Source organism: Artibeus jamaicensis, unplaced genomic scaffold (assembly GCF_021234435.1).
Source record: "Artibeus jamaicensis isolate MK-2021 breed Jamaican fruit bat unplaced genomic scaffold, CSHL_Jam_final contig_475, whole genome shotgun sequence".
NCBI classification, from domain to species: domain Eukaryota; kingdom Metazoa; phylum Chordata; class Mammalia; order Chiroptera; family Phyllostomidae; genus Artibeus; species Artibeus jamaicensis.
This window is the reverse complement of record NW_026521852.1, coordinates 3,894,993-3,916,928: the sequence shown is the minus strand read 5'-3', so window position 1 is coordinate 3,916,928 and position 21,936 is coordinate 3,894,993. Positions and strand designations below refer to the sequence as shown.

The 21,936-nt window shown below is 48.3% G+C and overlaps 1 protein-coding gene across 5 annotated transcripts in view; it reads right to left on the bottom strand.

Moving 5' to 3' along the window:
- Window positions 1-21,936, bottom strand: part of PIK3C2B (phosphatidylinositol-4-phosphate 3-kinase catalytic subunit type 2 beta) — a 66,702-nt gene that overhangs the window by 41,515 nt on the left and 3,251 nt on the right. For all 5 annotated transcript variants that reach the window (XM_037155306.2, XM_053667956.1, XM_037155309.2 and 2 more), the window contains exon 2: window positions 737-1,741. In XM_037155306.2, coding sequence (XP_037011201.2) covers window positions 737-1,654 — 918 coding nt within the window. In that variant the 5' untranslated portion in view covers window positions 1,655-1,741. The remainder of the gene's footprint in view (window positions 1-736; window positions 1,742-21,936) is intronic.

Below are 21,936 nucleotides of genomic sequence, written 5' to 3'. Positions count from 1 at the left end.
GACACAGAGAGAAAGGTGGGGAGAAAGAGAACACAGCAGCAGACACAGGAAAACAGACAGATAAAGAGGAGAAAAGAGAGACGGGGAGAAAGACAGAAGGAAAGAGACAGACAGAAAAAGACACACATGGAGAAAGAAATGCGGAGACAGAGACGGAGACGGAGACGGAGCCGGAGACGGAGACGGAGCCGGAGCCGGAGATGGAGACGGAGATGGAGCGAGTGAGGACAAGCTGGCTTTGAAGTGAGGGAGACCGGGCTTTGTGCCTTGGACCACAAGCCAGGGCTGCTGAGGGGTTCGAACCAGGGCCTGATATTCAGTGAGCACTAGACAATGGTTACTGTGAGGATTCGGCCTCGCCACCATGCACCGTTTCTGGCAGAGCTAAAAGCAAAAGCAACTCACTCCTGTCCACAAGGCCACTGGGCCACAGAGCCAACAGTGAGTCCCAGAACCCCAGTTCTGTCCTCACATCATAAAGCAGGCACACACTAGGGACGGGATTCTAAAATACCTGCACCCAGGAGATACATAAAACTCAGCCCTGGAAAGGACCCCCGTCTCTAGGTGTCCCTTCTCCTCTCCTTCACCAAGACCCAGGGGCCCAATGGCAAAAGCAGAGGGCAGGAGGGGACTACAGGGATGAGTACATAGCAGATTTGGAACAGCAAAGAACTATCCTGCTTCCGAATGACATGAGGGAAGGGAGACAGAAGAAACACAATAAGGTCCTCACCGAAGCAGCAGAAATCCGGTGGTTCTTGCCAGATGTTGAATTTTTTCGGTTGGCATAGGTGCGTGGGGGCACCTGAGGGGGCATGGTCTTGCTCCGGGCCACGGGTTTTCCAGGAGTGTCCTTGCCGAAGTCCAGAGGCCCCTGGCCCTCCTTCCAACCCCTGGTGGCATCCCACAACATCTCTGCATCATAGGTTGACTTCAAGTTGAGCCGTGTGATCGCATCATTGATGCCGTCGTAGTCCACAGACTCCCAGAGGGGTCCCGTGCTCCCACCTCTTGGCTCCTCTTCTTCTAGGATCTGATGCCCTAGCAATTTGCCAGGAGGCTGCTCAACCAAAGAAAAAGTGTTGATGTCACTGGGCTGGGAGATCTTGGAGGGAGATGGGGATCCCTTTCTGGGAGGCAGGGGAGGCGTGTCCCAGATAGAGACTCGAGGAGGCAGAGGAGGTGGGGACAGTTTCTTAGAAGAACCATCTGTGTCCCCCAGTCTTGGGGACAAAGAGAGCCCCCCATCTGAACCATCAAAAATGTAAAGATAGTCTCTAGCCAGGGAGCCTGTGGGCCAGGGATCTGGGCCAGGCGGGGAGCCCTGGGAGGTAGAGTGGTTGGGCAGCCCTTCCTGTGGGGAGAGTGCATTATAATTGAGGGTAGGATCGGAGCCAGAGAGACCGCGTAAGAGCTTGAGGTCCTTCTGCCTTCCTGCCGGCTTGCTGTAGAAGTCCAGGACGGGCTCATCCCAGTTGATGAGACAGGGGTCTGGGTTCTGCTTGGTTCTGTTTTCCTCCTTGTCATTCCGGAGCCGGGACAGAGCATCATATTCCATCTGCAGGGCTTCAGCCATGGCCAGCTCTTTGCGGCTGATGCCTACCGACTCCAGGGACTTCCAGTGTTCCCCACTGCCCTGAGCTGACGACATGGTGAGGGTGGGGATGGAGGAGACAAGGAAGTCTACTTCCTGCCAATGTCAGGTCTGCAGGGCTGTGGCATGATGTCTGACAGGCACCTGCAGGTGAAGGGTAAAAATATCAATGATTGAGTCACGAAAAGAGATGTATTAATAATCTGACTTAAGTGCCGTCACCTGGGCCAGCGCCTATTTCTTGATTGCCTACAACAGATGGAAACAAACATCACCCTGACCTCAGTGGGCCGGGTGTCATTCCGCAAAATGAAGGGCCGAGAGTTTGATTCCTGGTCAGGGCACATGCCTGGGTTGCAGGTTCAGTCCCCAGCTGGGGCACATACAGGAGGCGACCAATCGATGTCTCTCTCACATCGATGTTTCTCTCCCTTTCTCCCTCCCCTCCCCTCTCCCTAATAAATAAATACAATCTTAAAGAAATAGAAAGATGAGGGAAAAAAAAGAGATACCAAGACCATCTTATCTATTACAACCACCCACCCTCCCATTCATCCGTACATGTTTCCACCTCCGGTCTCCAACACCCATTCTCATCTCTCTCGCACGTACCCAGAGGAAAGAAAGATGTATCAGCCAAGAGGAAAAGACAGAAACGAGGGCTCGTCAGTCAGTTTAGAGAGGCAGCTCTCAGACGCTGCTGGTGGAGAATGTGAAATGGTACAACCTCTTTAAAGCAGAGGCAGCTTCTTGGAAAGGTTAACAGTCACCTACCACATGACTCAGCTCCCTCACCTAAGAAAATGAAAGCACGTATCCACACAAAGATTTATACTTGCACATTCACAGCAGACGTATATGTAATATCTTAGAACCGGAAATAACCCAAATGCCCACCAACAGGTATACGGATTAAAAAAATGTGGTATGTCCACACATTCGACTATTATTCAGCAACACAAAGGAACTAATTATTGACATATACAGTATCATAGATAAAGATCAAAATACAGTAAGTAAAACAAACCAGATAAAACAGCATGAGTGTGTAGGACTCCATTTATATAAAATTATGGAAAATGAAAAGTAATCTACAGTAACAGAGAGCAGACCAGTGGTTATCTGGGAAGGGTTGGGAAAAGAGATGAAACTTGGGGCATGAAAATATGTTCATTATCTAGACTGTGGTAAAGGTTTCACCTATGTCAAGGCTTCTCAAACTGTATACTTTAAGTATGTACAGTTTACTGTATGTCACTCCTGCCTCAGTAAAGCTGTAAATGGAAAGTACAGTGCAGCACAATGTGGCACAGGCTGCACAAGGACCCTCCCTAAATACACGGATATGAGCAATGAAACAGCCTTTCCAAAGGGTGAGACCAGGTGCCTGACAAAGCACAGTTCTGCCGAAGTACTGATTTCCCCTAAGCCCTCAGGAAGCTGGGCAGAAAGGCAGGGCCCTGGGGCCAGCTGCCTCTAGCTGAAGGCAGCCCCCTTCATTCACTCATGTCAGCGCCGTTTCTTTTAGAAGAACAGACACAAAGCAAATGGTTGTAATAACAATGGTAGCCTGACCCACCAGTTCTCAACCCTGCTGCACATTGGAAACTAGGGGGACTTTTTAAAAGTACAGTCCTGATGCCCACGCTCTCCCAAGAGACTGTGATTTCATTGGTTTGCGGTGGGGCAGTTGACTTTTCAAGCCGCACTCCCTCACCCCGGGCCCTGGGGATTCTAGTCTGTAGCTGAAGCTGAGAACCAACAGGCCTAGGTGTGCAGTAACTTTTCAACGTTACTGACAGGTTCTTGAAACTGCGACTGTAAACGAAACATAGAATAGAACCAATTTTGCCACAGGCGAATGATACAAACGAGAGTTAAGTTCCTAGGGCATATTTCTGGTCACAGAAACATCACCAAACTTCAAAATAAAGACCCAAATCATTTCTAATATTGAAAGAAATGTGTGCTATCCATACACCTAATAAAGATGAATAAAAACAAGTGAGATACTTATTCTCAAACTCACGTATTCTAGTTCAGAGTCATGGGTGACTGGAGCCTCTCCCAGAAGCTCAGGGAGCAAGGCGGGACCCCTGCCTGGACAGGACGCCCTTCCACTGCAGGGCCACTCACACCCACACTCACTCAGAGTGGGACAATCCAGACACACCAGTCCCTCTAAGGGTCACATCTCCGGGATGCGGGAGGAAACCGGAGCACCGAGAAAACCCATGGAGACACGCGGAGAGCATGCAGACTCTGTACCGACAGTGGCCCTGGTGGGGATCAATTTGATTTTTTCATCAATGTTATAACAAAATGATGTTATTCAAGAACCTGCTGTACATGTGTTTCAGATGAGCTTGAGGAGGCTGAGTGTGAAGCAGTCACATCTGACCCTTAGAACCAGCAGCAAAGAAGTTCATGATTTCATAAAATTATCAAAAATTGTACATTCTATTGTACTGCTTATCCAGCAGATAATAAATATATGAAGCATGTTCTTCCTCCAGATTAGAAAGCTGAAAACATCAACAGGAAAAAGGTACAGACAGATTCTTAGGTGGCAAGTTCCATCACATCCAAAAGGAGTTAGCAAACAAATAAAAGAAGATAGAGGAGTCAAAATGAATTAGGACAAGGGTATCCCTTAACTGAGGTCCCTCACACCACCCCAGCACCCCATGCATGTGTCAGGCACAGGACCCTGAGGGCCCAGGCTGGCTCAGTGAATTTTAAGAAGTAGTTTCCCAAAGACAAATTAGACCAAGCCCACAGAGAACTCTGCCAATTTCTTCACCTGTTTGAGTCTCTCCACCCTTCAAAAGCTTCTTATAAATTATTTTTTATCTACAGAGAGTAAGAGGCAGTCTTTCTATTTGAAATTCAAAGGCATCAGATGGCCGGATGAGGATACCGGGAATTTAGCTGCCCAGAGCTGGAAAGCTGATCCCAGGAAAAGGAGGTCCCCATGCTTTAGATGAGAGCCACTAGGTAAATGCTCAGAGTTGGACTGAGTTTAAGCCTTTTGATCTCCACTGTGGATTCTGAGCCCTGAGCTGGGCCAAGCAGAATAGTAAGAGGTGCCTCAGCCAGGCACCTGTGTGAAGTGGAAACTTGAAGTCATTGGAAAGAATCTCTCCCAGCACCCTGCCTCTCTCCCCTACTGAATCGTCCATATAAGCATTCAGCCTCCCTCTCTCCCCCTATGCTCCTGTCACCCCCTCCACAGGATCTCGTCGGGGAGGTGCTCTACAAATTCCCCCTCCCTCTCCTGTATCTCCATCTCTTCTCCTTAACTCAGTCTGTCTCTTCAGCACGTCAACATGTTCAAGCTTCTCCTAACTTTAAAAAAAGGGGGGAACCCCACAACTCCCCAAGCACCTTCCCTTGGCTTATTTTTTAATCCTCACCTAAGAACATACTTACTGATTTTAGAACAAAGAGAAGGAAGAGAGGGAAAGAAACATTGATAAGTTGCCTCTTGCAGTGCCCCCACCCCTCATAGGCCAGAACTGAAATCTACAACTTAGGTATGTGCCCTGACCTGGAATCGAACCCACAACCTTTCAGTTATGGGATGATGTTCCAACCAACTTAGCCACACTGGCCAGGGCCCCTTGACATGTTGTCCTCCAGCTAATATCCTTTCTGCTCTTCCTTCCCTTCCCAGCCAGTTTCTCAGTTCTCCCTTTTCATTTACTCTTCAACTTCATCTGGCTTCTGCCCCTAATACTCCTCTAAAGCTGGTCCAGCAACCAGACTCAGGCCATGCAATTCCGAAGGCACCTCCTTAAACACTCCGCCCCTGGCTCCCATGACACCGTTTGTTTTTTTTTGGTTTGTTCTCCACATGCTTCTTTGTCCTCTTCCTCTGCGCCCCCCTGAAGCACTGGTGTTGGCCCAGGGCTCCATCCTCAGCCCATTGTTCACTCAACACCCTCTACTTGGGCAGCTATCTACTCTCTCTCTTATTCGCACCACTCACGTGTTGGTGATTCCGAATGTGTAGCTCCCCTCAGGTTTATATGCCCACCCATCCTCGTATCCCAAATGTCCCAAACTGAATGATCACCTTCTTTCCTCCCGACACCTTTTCCTCGCTCTGGTTCCCCACTGTGGGATGGCACCACCCATCACCCACACTTGAAACCTGCAGCCTTTCTGGAGTTCTACTTCCTTTTATCCCGAGTCCAATGCCAAGGTCTACCAACCTTTCCTCTTCATTGATAATACTTCCCAAATCTAGTCCTTTTTTCTATCCCAACTGTTGCTGTCCTAATTAAACCCTTATCTTCTCTCACCTGAGCTATTACAATAGCCTCTTAGAGTATTTCCTCCTACTAATCTTTCCCTCTACAAGACTTTCTTCACAGAACAACCAGAGGGCTCTTTCTAGAGTATAAATCCGCTCACTCCCAGGTTAAACCCCTTCTAAGGCTTTCTATTTAGTTCCTTTACAAGGTCTTTATCATGGCCACCATCTCCCTCCCATCTGCAACCATTCATTACCAAGTATTTGATACCTCCGGGACTTTGTTTGCTTCTACTCCTAGGCAAGTCCTTCCTGATACTTGTTGCCTGACTCCAACGTACTCTTAGATACCCTGTTCTTCAGAACGCCTCCTCTGAACCCGCAGATTGAAGGAAGGGCCCCTTCTTCATGTTCCCAAATATCAACGTGTACTTATCTCAAACACACTCTTAAAATATTTTATTCAAAATTAAAGGTGTATGGATCTGTCACCCTCACTAAGCTCCTCAAATTCCAAATTCACTTCATTTCCACTGAGAAAAATATACGTGAACTGGGATATAAGGGCAGAGTATTCTGGTGGTTAGAATTTTTAGACACGGAGATAGGTGGTCAGAATGCAGGTGTCTTCCTTCTTTGGGGTCCTTCAGACACAGGACTGGGTTTCGACTAAGTAGGCCAGGTCTGGCATCCAGAGGCAGGTGAGTGGATGGATAACACCACCACATGAAGTGCCTTCTGGTTCTGGGATTCTTGGTTCTGACCTACTGAATTCCTTCAAGCAAATTTCTGAGAGGACTGCAACCCAAGCTAAGGTTCCTTAACCCTGGGGGAAAGAGAAGAAAGACCCAAGGAAGATCCAGCAGGCCCGGCTCCTGAGGTTCTTCCCAGACTGGAATGCAGATGAGGGAAGCTGAGCTACCCCTCTCTAACCACCACCCGTCCCGGCCCCCTGGCCAGGACACTGCCGGACTGTCTGTCAGCTGTGCAGAGAAGGAGGCCCTGCCTGCTGACAGTTCACACCTGGGCCACACTGAGAGCCACTCTTCGCAAAAGGCTCGGGCTCAGCTCACTCTGAGGCTCAGGGGTTCACAGTGAGGAGGTAGGGCAGGCAGCAACTCTCAGCACTAGGAGAGCCACCTCAAAAGTGAAGAGCAGGTTCAGAGCAGAGCAGCAGCCAGGCGCAGGGGAGATCCAGAGAGGGAAAGAGGGACAGCAGGAGCGACCAGTCCCAACAACCTGGAGTTATGATGAGACTCACGCTCCGAACTGCATTTTCCTAAGTATTTTAGGAATCAGTCCCATCACATTTCCTGCCTCTCTCTTCCCTAATTCACTTCATTCTCTGCCAGGCTCTGCTGCATTGATAACTTAGAAACTGCTCTATTTCCTTAGTCCTCAAGGATTACTAGAAATTCTGTGAAAAAGCAAACATCCCTGTAGGTCCTAGGAGAGAGGTGGGGCAGATCCATCCACAGAGAGAAGGCTGGGGCCAGTACTGCTATGCCACACAAGCCCAGGGGGCACCCACACACTGTGTTCTAAATGAATGACACCCTTGACCACAACACAGAAAACCATGTGAACGGCGCCCCCTGGAATTGTGCACTTTGGTGGCCCTGGCCATGGTCTTGTCTAATAACCATCTCTCAGAGAGCAGATGAAAATCGTCTGAAAGGTCATTGCAGCCAGTTTCCTTTCACCATCTGCATGCACTGGTTGTTGACATTCATCACCCCACATGTGCGGTCTCTCTGTCTCTGCTTACTCATCTGAAAGAAAGACACAAGCATTTCACCCCTAAATACTTCAGTCTGAACCACTTAAGAACTAGGATGGTCTCTATATAAACACAATGCCACCCACAAAACTGAACATTGACATGATAACATTATTGAATACAGAGTCCACATTTGTCACTTGGGAAGTTTTTCAAACATACGAACTCCTAGTCCCTGTCCCGGAGGGTCTGATTCAGTAGAGCGAGTGCCTGGACTCTGAATGTTCCTAAGCGCCTCAAGAGATTCAAATGTGCAGCCAGGTATGACCCACAAACTAGGGTTTCAGAACTTCCGGAAGAAACTGTGGGAACTGTGAAAAGGGACCCCAAAAAGCTCTGGTCAGCTGGTGAAGGAAGTGGACATGCACTGGGCCAACCAGGTCAGTGCGAGGTTCTATGCGGCACCAGGCACCAAACTCAGTTCCACACAAGCTGCCAACAGATGGCTGAAGGCTGGCAAGAGGGGCAGGAAATGGGGTCAGGGCCCAGACACACAGTGGCTCAGAGTCAGAGGGTGGAGAGTAAAGAAAAGGCACTTCGTCCAGTGAGCTGCCAGAGAGAGAGGGCCCGGTGGCCAGCACTGATAGCAGCTATGGTGGACAGGGCTTCCTGCTGCCTTGCTTGGGACACCATTTCAGAGCTGCTCTGCTTGGGATGGCCTGATGGGTCTAGGTCATCTTCTCCTCACTTCCTGAGCCACAGAATTGGATCCCAACGGGCGCTGAGTATTACTTACGTGTCCAGAGCCATGCTAAAGTATTCAGGTGACGATGTCATAATTCCAGAGAGCTTACAACATAGCAAAGATGACAGACATATCCATAAATACCTCAATCCCCCTCCCAGGGCACAAAGCAAGGAAAACGTCCTGGCCCGTCTTCACTAGGTGGGGAAAGTGGAAAGCTGTCAACAAGGTAATGAAAGATACGGAGGGTTTCAAGCCCCCAGCCTTGGGCATCTCACTTTTTAGTAGTTTTTACTAAGGAAAGTAGACTCAGTTTTAGGACTTCCCTAGGGAACACCTCCTCTCAAGGACAGAACGGGTCAAGGGGTTGGAGGCCTTAAGGACTTGATCCCTTTGGCTTCCAGAGTTTTCTCTTCAGAGAGGATCCCTGACCCTAACCAACCCTCAAGAGCCACACTCACCCATACCCAAAATTCCACTGGCTTTGTAGCCAGGGACCTGCCCCCCATACCCCAGTCCACAACCCTGCAGCCTTACTCCACCTCTCCCTCCCAGAGCCCCAGCTCAAACACAGAAGCGCAAAATGCACTATGCTAGGAATCCAGTTCCTCCAGCGGGAAGGTATACAAGAAGGTTAAGCAGGCCAACTCCTTGCCTCAGACAGATGCGCATCTGACCCCTGCTATCGCACTGAAAACCTGCAGGTTTTACCCAGCTGCTTTGCCATCGGGCCCATCACCGAATCACATGCACTGGCAGAGTCTTCCTCTTAGCTAACCTATACCACCTCGGTGTGGCTCTCAGTTCCAGATGTGGGGAGACAGAAAACAACTGCCTATGTTTTCTTCCCACTCATACAGCCCCTTTCTAGAGTCCTCTTGGCCAAACTAAAGCAACCCCACATGATTCAGTCTCTCCTCCTGGAACTTACTTTCCATCTCTGTCTTCCCTAGGCCTACCCTGGACTTTCCACTATTTGAAGTCAAAGTGGATAAAAGAGTTAGTAGAGAGAGAGTTCTCTGGGTCCTAGGAGAGCAGAGGGACAGGTGCTAGGAGACTGTGTGAAATGGTTAGATTGAACTGGGTTTGTATTTAGAGCCCTGGAGTCCCTGATCCTGGCTCAGAAACCATTTGCAATTGGTTCTGTTCACACACACACGCACACACATGCACACACAGAATCCACAAGATCACAGCTCTCACCACATACCCTGCAGACTTGGGATCTGAGTATCAAGTCTGAGGTGGAAGAGGTGAGGCGGCTCATGGCTCCTCTCGAAACTTTCCCTCCTAGAGTTGACGATTTAGATGGGAAGACCAGGGACCAGGAGCTGGCAACCAGCTGAATGGAACCTTTTGCAAAGAGGAAAGAAAGGTCTTGGCAGAGTGTGGATCTTCAACCCAGGAATCATCCCATGAGCCAGGGCGGCCACATCCCTGGTCCACACTTCCTGCTTTCTCCCCACCGCCTGGCCTCAGTCGCTGCAGCCTCAAGAACCAGCCTTTCTAGTTCAGAAACTGGTGCAGCCAGTAGGGAAAACAGTATGGAAGTTCCTCAAAAAAATAAAAATAAGAGCTACTATATGATACAGCAATTCCTCTTCTGAGTATTTATCTGAAGAAATCCAAAACAGTAATTCACAGAGATATATGCAGCCCCTATGTTAAGTGCAGTGTTATTTATAATAGCTAAGATACGTAAGCAATGTAAGTGTCCAACCATGGATGAATGAATAAAGAAGACGTGCTAGACCCCAGCCCAGTAGCTCAGTTGGTTAGAGCATCATCCTGATGCACCAAGGTTGTGGGTTCAATCCAGGGCATCTACAAGAATCAATGAATAAATGCATAAATAAATGAACAACAAATTAATGTCTCTCTTCCTTTCTCTTTCTCTAAAATCAATTTTAAAAAAGATGTGGTACATATATTCAATGGAATATTATTTAGCCATAAGAGAAGATGGACACAGAGGACAGACCATGTGAGGACACAAAGCGAAGGTGACCATCTACATGCCAGCAAGGCCTCAGGGGAAGCCAACCCTACCAACATGCTCATCTTGGATTTCCAGCCCAAAACTGCACTGGGCTCCAAATGCTGGCTTCCACTGATGAACCACTGTCCCATAAGCAGCTTTAATTGTTGGGCTGGTCAACAAGTTCATTTTTTCTCCTCCAGTCAGATGGCTCTCTTAGCACTTAGTCCTCTTTAACTTCATTCAAAACAATTTCGTTTGATTGTATTGTGACAGCTTTCATATCAGCATGCATCTTAAAAAGCTTATCAAAATTGATGAATTTTTGTGCAGCTATTTTAATATTGAACATGGAAGAAAATATACATTTTGGTATAATATGCTTTATTATTTCAAGAAAGATAAAAATGCAACTGAAACCCCAAAAAAGATTTGTGCAGTGCATGGAGCAGGTACTGTGACTAATTGATGTGTCAAAAGTGGTTTGTGAAGTTTGTTGGTACTATTGACATGTTGCCCAAATAATTCTTTGCTGTGGGGCTGTCTTGTGCATTGGAAGATGCACAGCAGAACCTGTGGCCTCTACCCACTAGAGGCAAATAGCGAGAGACAGATGGCATACTCAAAATATCCAAATCAATAAAGTTATTGGTGAAAATGGAAAATGTGTCTTTTACTTTATGGAAAAACTAAATGGACTTTTTGGCCAACCCACTAGAATAGCAACAAGTCTGCAAAGAACACAGACCCTCAGCCCACCGGACTGTTTGCATGTTTGGAAAATGAAACACTCTCTTTATTCTGCCCTGTATCCTAACACAAGCCGGTCACAAGGCAGACCTTGCTAGGTTCGATCAACTCCCAACACACAATTATTTTAAAGCCTCCATTAGGAATTGTGTTACCAGAGGAGGCGGCCCTTGCAAAAATAACCCCTCGAAGGCACAACCACTGGCACCAGAGACAAGACCACAAGATTCCTCCTCATCTCATTCCTTGCATACCACCTCTGTGTGCCGTAAATGTCAACTACCCTGTGCCCACCAGTGTGTCTCTCCATTTCATTCTTTATCCCATCTTTGAGATTTCCTCATTTTGCTTTCTCCTACCTCCTTAATCTATCACCAACAGATTTCACATAACCCTCCTCACGTCTTCTCTGATTCTAAATGCACAAGAAGAGCCCTGACTGATGGCTCAGGTAGTTGGAGAGTCATCCTGGTGCAATGAAAGTCACCAGTTTAGTACCCAAACAGGGCAAGTGCAAGAATTGAGTGAATACATGAAATCAGTGTTTCTCTCTCTCTCTAAAATAAAAGTTTCTTTACAGTTAAAAAATTGTGGCCCTACCTGGTGTAGCTCAGTGGATTGAGTGCGGGCCTGCAAACCAAAGGATCACGGTTCAATTCCCAGTCAAGGCATATGCCTGGGTTGCAGGCCAGTTCCCAGCATGGGTGCACGAGAGGCAACCACACATTGATATTTCTCTCCCTTTCTCCTTCCCTTCCCCTCTAAAGAGAAATAAAATCTTTTAAAAAATGTGGACAAAACCAAGGGGGAGAGTAGAAGCAAGGGAGGCAGGTAGGTTTGACTGGTGGGGAGGAAATGCAGACAACTGTCATTGAATAACAATAAAATAATTTTAAAAAATAAAGGCATAAAAAGAACCTCAAAACTACCACTCTCCAGAGCATTTTCTCAACGTGTTGAGATCTTGCTTCCAGACATGTCCTGAAAAATTTGGCTCAAATACACTCTTATAAACTTGTAAGGAAGGAGGAGGGGAGGGAGGAAGTATCAAATATTGCCATTCGTGACAGAACTAGAGGGTATTGTGCTCACTGAAATGAATCAGAGGGAAAAGGACAAAACGTATGATTTCATTCATATGTGGAATACAAAACAAAAAATGTCACAAATGAACTAAAACAAACAAATGAAAAACTAGTAGATACAGACAACACAATGGTGGTCACCAGAGAGAAGGGGGGCGGGCGAAGGGGTAAAGGAGACTGAACTCGGCAAAGGAAGGAGACTACACTTTTGATGGTGGGCACAAAACAGAGCACACAGATATCAATTATAGTGTTTATCTGCCTGAAATGTATGCTATTAACAAGTGTCACCTCAATGAAAAATTAAAATTTTAAAAAATTTCAAAAAGAAAAAGACTTACCCCCAGCTTCCTCAGCCCTCCAGAGAAAGGCAGTGGGACAGGAGTGTGAGGGCTAAGAGGAACTCCCAGGACGAATTTCCCTGACCAACCTTGGCCCCCAGCTGGTGTGGGCTGAAGGGGACTCTGCCCCCTCTGTTAGCTCCAGCTGAACCTGGAGAGGACACCTGAGGAAACATCTTCACAGGCAACTTCCCCACCAGCACAACCCCCACCAGGAAAAGAACCCCACTCTGGCTGTGTAGCTCAGATGGTTAGAGTATCGTCTCCACACGCCAAGTTGCAGGTTCAACCCCCTGCAAGACTCAACCAATGGATGCACAAGTAAGTGGAACAAGAAATCGATGTTTCTCTCTCTCCCTTCCCCTCTCTCTCTCAAATCAATTTTTAAAAATTTTTGTAAAGAAAAGAAAAAGAACTCCAACATTTCCAAACAAGCAATATCCAGGATCCAGGAAGCCCTATGTCTCTGAAGGTACTGCAGGCCCCGCGAAGCACTGCATGTGCCGCTCCGGCGGGAGGACGTGAGAACATGGCGTGTGAGGATGGGGACATAGCAGCCCTTCCAGTCTTTGCCTGCCCATCTGCTCTCCCTCCCTCAGCGCCTCAGCTTTACTTCACAGAGCCATTTGCTTCCTGCAAAACAAGGGCTCCTGGCAAGGCCCAGACTGCCGCCTCTGTCACCTCCGGCTGAACCTGCAGACCAGCTTACCCAGCTCATGCCCTGTGGAATCCAGTTCTCCGGGATTCCTTCCTGGGGCTGGAAAAACTCCCTGGAGGGGACCAGCCCATTAAGCAGAATCCGGAAAGTAGGTCACAGCTGCTTCTATCCAGCAGAGGCACCAAAGCCAGGACAGAACACGCTCTGCCTGAGGAGAAGAGATGAGAAGCAGTGCGAATCCACCTCACACTCAGGTTCAGTCTCGACACCCCATGTCCTCGTGTTCAGGGTCAGGCTAACCTATTGGTGTCTGCATGGAGCAAGGATGCACTTCAAATATGGTCTTACCCCACAGCAAGGAGACAGGATGTATCTCAGGGTAACTGCAAAGACACTGGACTAACCAGAGTGCACCAAATAATGCTCGTGAGACCATCCTCCAGAGAACATCATTGCTGGGGATCAATGCTCTGATTTTTAGGGAGTGGCTCCAGTTCATTTAATTATAACAATTCTCTGGTGGTTTTCTGGTAGCGCCTTTCCGAAACCTCTAAAAGGTTTTCTCCCTTCCCCATGACAGAGTCCTCTTGTCTTTCAGAGATGAGGAGAGGACCACTAGGGGTCACCAACTTCCCCTGGGTATCACGCTGGAAAAGGGTCCAGACAGCTGACACTCAGAAATAATCCTGGCCCCAGCCCTATGCTCCACCTACAAGTGCTCACTTGGCACTGATGTGCCAAAACCTTGGGATAAGAACAACTCGGGAAATTAGTCCAAAGAGCAATCCTACATGCAGAGGAGAGAAGGTGGGGCCAGCAGCCCGGTGTGAAGTGTGATGGCTCTGTCTGTGGGAAGAGAGGGGCAGCGGGCTATCAGCCCAGGTTGGGGGGCAGTGGGCAGGGGCACGCTGTGTGGGAGGTGGGCTACTGGCAGTCGGCAGCCACCTGCTTGACTCAGAGGAGCGTGAAAGGAAGTTGAGCAAAAAAGGTAAGTCAGCCATCCATGTGAACCTCCAAGGAGCTGAAGACCTGCTCCCACGCCACGCCCAGGGCAAGCTCCCCCCTCCCTCTGGGCAAGGAAGTTCTACTCCACTGTCCAGAGCCCTGCCTACTGTCCCTCTGCCACCACAGTTCCTGCACTAGCCATCTAGACGTGTGGTCTGAAACAGGGAATATCTTCCGTCAGTGCTAAATCTCCAAATCAAGAAAGTCCCTGACAGGGATCCAAAGCCATGGTAACACACAAACGGCACACCCACCCACACCTCCCCACACACACCCACCCACACCTCCCCACACACACCCACCCACACCTCCCCACACACACCCACCCACACCTCCCCACATACACCCACCCACACCTCCCCACACACACCCACACCTCCCCACACGCACCCACCCACACCTCCCCACACGCACCCACCCACACCTCCCCACACGCACCCACCCACACCTCCCCACACACACCCACACCTCCCCACACACACCCACCCACACCTCCCCACACGCACCCACCCACACCTCCCCACACGCACCCACACCTCCCCACACGCACCCACCCACACCTCCCCACACACACCCACACACTCTCCAGCTCACTTACTCCCTCACTGGCTCCCTGGGGATGGGAAGCTGGCCTAGACACCATGAAGTCGAGATCTTAGCATCACTGGCAAATGAGTCTGAGAAAAGTAGATGAGAGGTGGAACCCAGAAGAGAAAGGAAACAGGACCTTCAGCCCCAGGGTACTGCTGGGGCCTTCCCGAGCAGGTCCCTCCCAAGCAGGACCTTCCCAGTTCACATGCCAACACACTGCGGGCAGGCCCAGGGAGCACCAGGGAGCGAGGACACCAGGGAAGAAGACCCCAGACAGGACAGCCCAGGGGGCCCTTGCCCAAGGCCACTGGGCTCTGGCAGGCCTCAGGAGTGGTTATTTCCTAAACCAGGGCTGAGTGGAGAAGCCCTGGCGTACCCACAGAGCACGGTGGGAAAAGAAAGGGGTGCTAGTTCTCAAGCAGCCCCCATCTTTCAGCCCAGAACACACACACACACACACACACACACACACACACACACACACAGAACACTACCAAACACCTGACACTAATTTACACAGGGTGTCAGAGGCCTAGGTGTTAGTGCCCCCAGGGACACCTGCATCTATAAAGTGGAGTCTGGGGGGAAGAGCCCCCAGCCCAACTACTCTGGCAGCTGTAAGGGAAACGTCTGGTGGCACTGGGAAGAACGACCCATGTACATAGGCAGGCAGATCCCTGGTATAGGCTGGGCCTCTCCATGGCCTCCCCTGGTCTCAGCTACTGAACCTCAGGAATCTGCTGCCTCTCTCCAGAACACAAGTCTTCCAGTGCTGCCCACCAGGCTGGCTTTCCTTTTCAGTCACTGACCCCCTCCAATCCCTGGCCTTGGCTACTGTTAACCCAGCATGACCCAGGCAGCCACCAGGCCTTCCCCAGGAGCCACGCACTTCCACTCCACTATTCCCGGTAGCCTGCTGGAAGGATATCCTGCTCAGGGCAGTCAAGGACACTGAACTGCAGGCAGGGATTCTATTTACCAAGGTCAAAGGAGAAACCCCACTGGGGAAGCAGGGCCCTAACAGGGAACTGAGAGATGAGGTCCCCTCTGAGATGGCCTCTCAGTGTCCAGAGTCCCCAGACTGTAGGCAGTGGTCTTCATGGTGCCAGCCCATACGGGACTCCAGCCATGACCCCCTACAACAGCCTGGTCACCCCCAGACCTGTCCTGGTGGTAGGCCCAGTGTCTTCAGCCTGGCTTGTCCGCTCATACAGGCAGGTATACACCCATGCCCTACCTCTCAGGCCACCTGACTCAGGGCCTCCAGAAGGCCATGGGTGAGTCTGGAGGGCCCTTCTCTACCTCCTGCTTTTTCTCTCCTCTTTCTGCCCCAACTCAAGATCCTTAGACGCCTTCCTGGCCAACCCTTTCGAACTCTCCTTACTTTTTTTATTCTCAATGTCTCCTTAACACTGTGATGCTGTGTGCGTGACATGACTGATTATAATGTCTGGGGCCAGGAACAACTCACCTACCTTATATGGCATAAAACCCATTTTTGCATCTCTGTGCATGAAGGGGTCAGGGAGATGTATTGTCTAAGTAGGAGGTTACTCGGGGATGGAGAAGTAGAGCAAGGAACCGTGTCGGTTCCTCTTACTGTTGCCCTGCATGAGCCGTGATGGCTTTCTCCCATTTTCTGAGCCCCACTCTGCACAGGAAGGTCCCAAGGGAGACAGAGGTCTCCCTAAGAGAGATCCCAAGTCTACACTGGGCAAAGTGGACACTCAGCAGAGGGGTGAACCACCACCTACCCGGCACAGAGCTGCACACTCACAGGCCCCCAGCCCCATCCTCACGGGGCCATCACTCATAGTGACTCTCAGGGGCTACTGGGATGGCAACAGTCAGAAGCCATTCTCAGCAGGCAGTAGCTGACATGCTTGGCAGCTGGACATGTGGCCAGGGTGTGACTTCATGTGTAGGCCTACAGGAGCTGACAATCCATAGGCACCTTGCTGGAATACCGTTACAAGTAACATAATCACTATTACAAAGTCTGTCAAATCGGTACCTCCAGGGCTTTGTCCACGACTGGAGTGTTTTGATGGGAAGGAGAGGAGCTAGCAGAGAGGAAGGCTAAGCAAATATGAGCACCACAGAAATAGAAGGAAACAGATCTATTGTTTGCCTCCAGTATGTTGTGCCAGACATTGTCTTGTTTAATCCTCACAACAATCTTAAGTATGGATATTATTATCCTTACTTTATGAATGAGGAAACTAGAAAACAGGAAAGGGATTGAATGAATTGCTCAAGGTCACACAACTAGTAAATGACAAGATCAGGAGTTAAACTGAAACTTGTTTAAGGTCAAAATTCAATATTTTCCCCAATCTGCCACAGACCCAGACATATCACATTTTACTAAGTGTTCAAGCTGATACCAAAGATTATCCTGATGCATCCCCGCATTCTCCCCCCACACCCCCAAACACTTCATCTTCACCAGCTGCTCAAAACACAAGTGAATAAACAAGAAAAAAATCCAGTTTTGCAGACAAGAGAACCAGTGACCAGAGGAGGGAAACAACCAAAGCAGGCCTTGGACTCTCACTCCAGTGCTCTTCCCGGGCTGGGCCACCCATTCTCAGAATCTTCCGGGGAAGGGGCTCCCCCGGCCTTCCTGTTTCAATCCTCTCTCACACTGGTCCATTCCTTTCCAAGCTACTGATTACTTTCATTAAGTGAACTCTTAGACACTGAAAAGTTATTATTCCTTTCTGGTACCTGAATGATTTAAACAGCCTCCTAGTCTCTCTTCCCTGCACTCCACTGCCAGGATAACCCTCCTGCAGTATAGCTCTGGTCATGTCACTCTTCCCATGAAAGGGTTTCTGCCTCTCCCTTCCTTGTCAGACACTCACGGCTCCCCACGATGCCCTGGCTGGGCAACTCAGTTGGTTAGAGCATCGTCCATATCTGCCAAGATTGCAGGTCAGTACCCAGTCACAGCACATGCAAGAGTCAACCAATGAACGCATAAATAAGTGGAACAACAAATGGATATTTTTCTCTCTCTCCCTCTGTTTGTCTCTAAAATCACTTAAAAAAATAAAAGACACTGTACACTGAGCCCCAGCCCAATCCCCTGCAGACCTCGAAAACCTTGATGGTTCCTAACCATTCTCCAGGGCCCGAAGTTTCCCGCAGACTTTCACTCCTGTGAACACCTCTGGGGCCCCGCCCGCCCTCTACAGGGCACTTGCTCTTGTACTGCCGCCTGCTCTCATGTCCTCTGACTACCGCTTTGCTCTCTTCCAAACATCTCTAAAAAGTTTAGCGCACCCTACTGCATTTATATTGTTTTGTATTATCTCTACTAGTCATCAGGATAAAAATATCTGTCATCTGTGTAGGTACTTTATAGTTCCAAAAGCACTTTCATAGACATTAACCCATTAATCTTATAAATAAAAATAACCTCTTATTTATCTTGTCTTCCCCACACTGCCCAGTGCAGTAGTTTACACAAGCTCCAAAGCGGTTAAAGACTGTGTTCTGAGGGTGCTCTGACCAACCCCGAGAAGTCACATCCTTGTGTTGCAGAAGCTGAGGTGCCAAGGCTGAGTGAGGAAGGCCAAGTTGTAATGCACTTTTCCAGGTAAGATACCTTCCCAATAGCATTTATTAGATTCTCAGAGTTTACAGGGCCCCCAAATATTAAGCACTTTGGTAAACTTCCATACTTCTATGAAATGCTACCCAAGATCACACCAACTTGGGGTAGCCATGTGGCAAGCGACTCATTCTGAGCTTACAGGGTTACCCCATGCCACAGAGAAATTCGTCCACTCACTTGGATTTTCTGGAGCACAGCATGGTTACCTCAGGGTCAGGGACCACATTGAATTCCACTCTGTATGCCTAGGGTTCAGCTCAAACCTGCTGTTAAAGGGTGATAGAGTAACTGTAACCACCACCATCTACTGGGCCCTTGCTGTTTTGGGGACACTGTTCTGGGCAGTTCATGAATGACCTCGTTTCATTCACACAACAGCCTTTCTCCTCCTGGTGCTGTTATTTCTCCCATCTTCCATATGAGGAAACAGAAGCGCGGGTACGTTAAGTAACTTTCCCAAGGTCAAACCACTAGTCTGCGGGGAAATCAGATTTTGAACCCAAGGAATCTGACCCCAGAGCCATGCTCTTAACCTTATGCTGAATTTATCCCATCTCTCCATTGATGAATTTGAGAATGAAAGAGCAGAGGCCCTGCAGATGTTTTTGTTGGAGGGACAATTAACCAACCATTAATGAATCCACTCTATTATCCATAGCTACCACCAGAGTCCTTCTGCAACCAACCTCGAGTCCGGTCAGAGTACATCTACAAGTAATTTCCTGATCTACAAGGAGAAAACCCTAGTGAGCAAAACACAGAAGATTGGCTTAATTCATTCTTAGTGAACTAAGCGCTCCCAGAACATCAACACTGGGAACAGGGATTTTGTCTGTCTTCTTCACTGCTGCGCACTTAGGAGAGCATCAGGTACATGGTGTACATTCTATGCACAACCAGTGAATGAAAAAAATTAATGAATGAAAGGTAAAATGAAAACTCCTTCAATGGCTCTGGCCAGCTTAAACTACTTTCAGTTCATATCTTTCACCTTTCACTTCATCCCCACCCCAGTTTCCTCTCATTGTTCAGATCTAGCTAACATTTCATTTCTTCCAGGAGTCTGATCACCCCAGGTTCCCCACATAGGAATTGTCAAGGCATCCCACACTCTCCCGCCCCTGCCACAGCTATGTACTTGTCTGCATCCCCACTCAACAGTAAGTTCTGCCCTGGCTGGTGTGGTTCAGTGGACTGAGTGCCAGCCTGTGAACCAAAGGGTTGCTGGTTCAATTCCCGGTTGGGCATGTGCCTGGGTTGCAGGCCAGGTCCCCAGAGGGGCGGTACATGAGAGACAACCACACATTGATGTTTTTCTACCTCTCTTTCTCCCTCCCTTTCCCTCTCTCTGAAAATAAATAAATAAAATCTTTAAAAAAACCACAACAGTAAGTTCTGGAAGGCTATCTATCCTAGGCATTGAAAGTACCCAAAGGCACTCAACACCCATTTGCTGAACAAATGAATGAGCTCTTTTTAAAGAGCTGACAGATTGATTACCTGACAGATTGGCACCCCTTTGTGATTATGTCTTCTTCCACAGGTGACTTTCAGAAGAACACCTGCTGTCATCCTCTGGTTCTTGGGGAAGCCCTGTCTCATTCAGAACTGGGAACTCATTGCCTTTTTTCTGACAGTCCCTTCTGTGCAGCACAGGGGAAATCTGGCCTAGATTCAAACTTCAGCTTTTCTCTAATTCGTTGTACGATCTTAGGCATGTGTTTTACTTTTTACTTGGAATATAAACCTAATATAAAACTCACCTCTCCAAAATGTAGAGGAGGAAAGAGATATTTTATTATCACCAATTTCCTCCAAGGACGGGAAGAGAAGAAAGTGAAGATGATGTTTTATAACCTACAGGGGGATGGACTCAATGCCAGTAGCCACCCTCTTACCTTCCTCAGTACTCAAACCTTTGCTCAAGCAACTCCTCTCCCCCTTCCTTGGCACAATCATCTGTGCCAAGTCAAAACTGCACTTCAGAAAATTTGCCAGCCCCCGGAACCACTCTGTCTTTCAAAGTCTTTTGTCAGGGAACCGTATCATAATTTTTTTTTAAATCTGCCTTCCTGAAGTCTACATTGGAAATCTGACATCCCTGGTAATGTTTGTTTTGTGAAATACAGTTGCCTTCTCTCAGGTCCTTCTAATATCCAATTTGCAAGCACCCCTCCTTTCTTGTTCCCAATCATACACCTAGTCTAGGTCAGAAATGGGACAGATGCTCTGCATTCAGAAAAGCCGGGCTCTCAACAGAGGTCTCCGTAGTTGAAGGGCTACATGGGTACTCTTTCTTACCTCACTCAGTTCAGGGTTAGTTTGTGACCTGAGATAAGAAGAGTGCACATCTATTTCTTCTAACTGGCAAGGTAAAGGTAGTATTTCTCCCAAATGGAAACTCCTTGATTCTTTCCTTCTTTCCCCTCACCCATATGACTTCTGGTTTGCTGCCAAGAAGCACCAACCAGACTCAGAAAAAGACCTGGCTGGAGAGGCTGCCTCCACAGAAGCTTATTCCCTGTGGGCATGAGCAGCTACATTCCGGGCACCCACCTCCACTGTGGGGAGGACAGAGAAAGAGGAGATACAGTCAAAACCTAATGTCTAGATTTCTAACCTCTACCCCACAGGGCCAGAATCTTAGAAGAAGGCACAAAACATAGTTCGGAACTGCTGAGAAGAAACTACTGCTCGGGAGGTTAGTCTTGCAATGACTAGGGTTGGCTAGGGTTGAGGAAAAAAGGCCGGAAAGTAAGGAGTTGAGCAATGTTTTCAAGGAACGGGGGCAGGCATAATCGAGTTAATATGCAAGGAAAGCAGTTTCTATTTCTAAAGAGGTAAATGAGCTTTGTCTTCTCTTTGAAATACTGTGGGTACTCTGCCAGGTAAGACTTTCTATAGGAAGTTCTCAGGAAGAGGAAAGGGTAATTAATTGTTAAAGATTCCTTCAGCCATAGGTTCTCTATTCTGCCTCAGGACTACTGAAAATCTCTCTCGTCTTCTCATACCTTGAGGGTCTCTGTCCCAAAGCCTTCTCAAGTCTTTAAGGACAAATGATGCCTTTCGGTCCTTAATCTCTTTAACCAGGAGACTTGGGGGGAGTGAATTCCATCACCAATGTTCTGAGAGAACAGAATTTACCAAAAATAAAACCACTGAGAGGGTCGACACACATGCACGATCCTAAAGTGCCAAAGGACAGGTCCTTCCACTGCTAATCTTGGGACCTGCAGGGCAAACATCAAGTTTCAGCAGTGTTAGCAACTGTGTGATTTCTTATGGAAATGATCTCCAAGGTCCTTTCCAGTCGTGACACTTTATGTGATCATAGGAAATGGAAGAATAGTCTCTTATTTTATAAAACAGATACAAAATAAAGCAAATATGGAAATACTAAAACTAAAGATTTGCCTCAATTCTCCCAGGGACCCCAGGGCCCAAATTTGCCCAGAAGGTGGCAAAATTACTTGTTTGATTATCCCCAGTCTTCTTAAGTCAAAGGCAAGGAAATGACGGTGAAAGAAGGGAAAGACCAGTAAGGCAGGAGCCCAAGGAATTCACACACAGGTGCCTCAACCCTCAA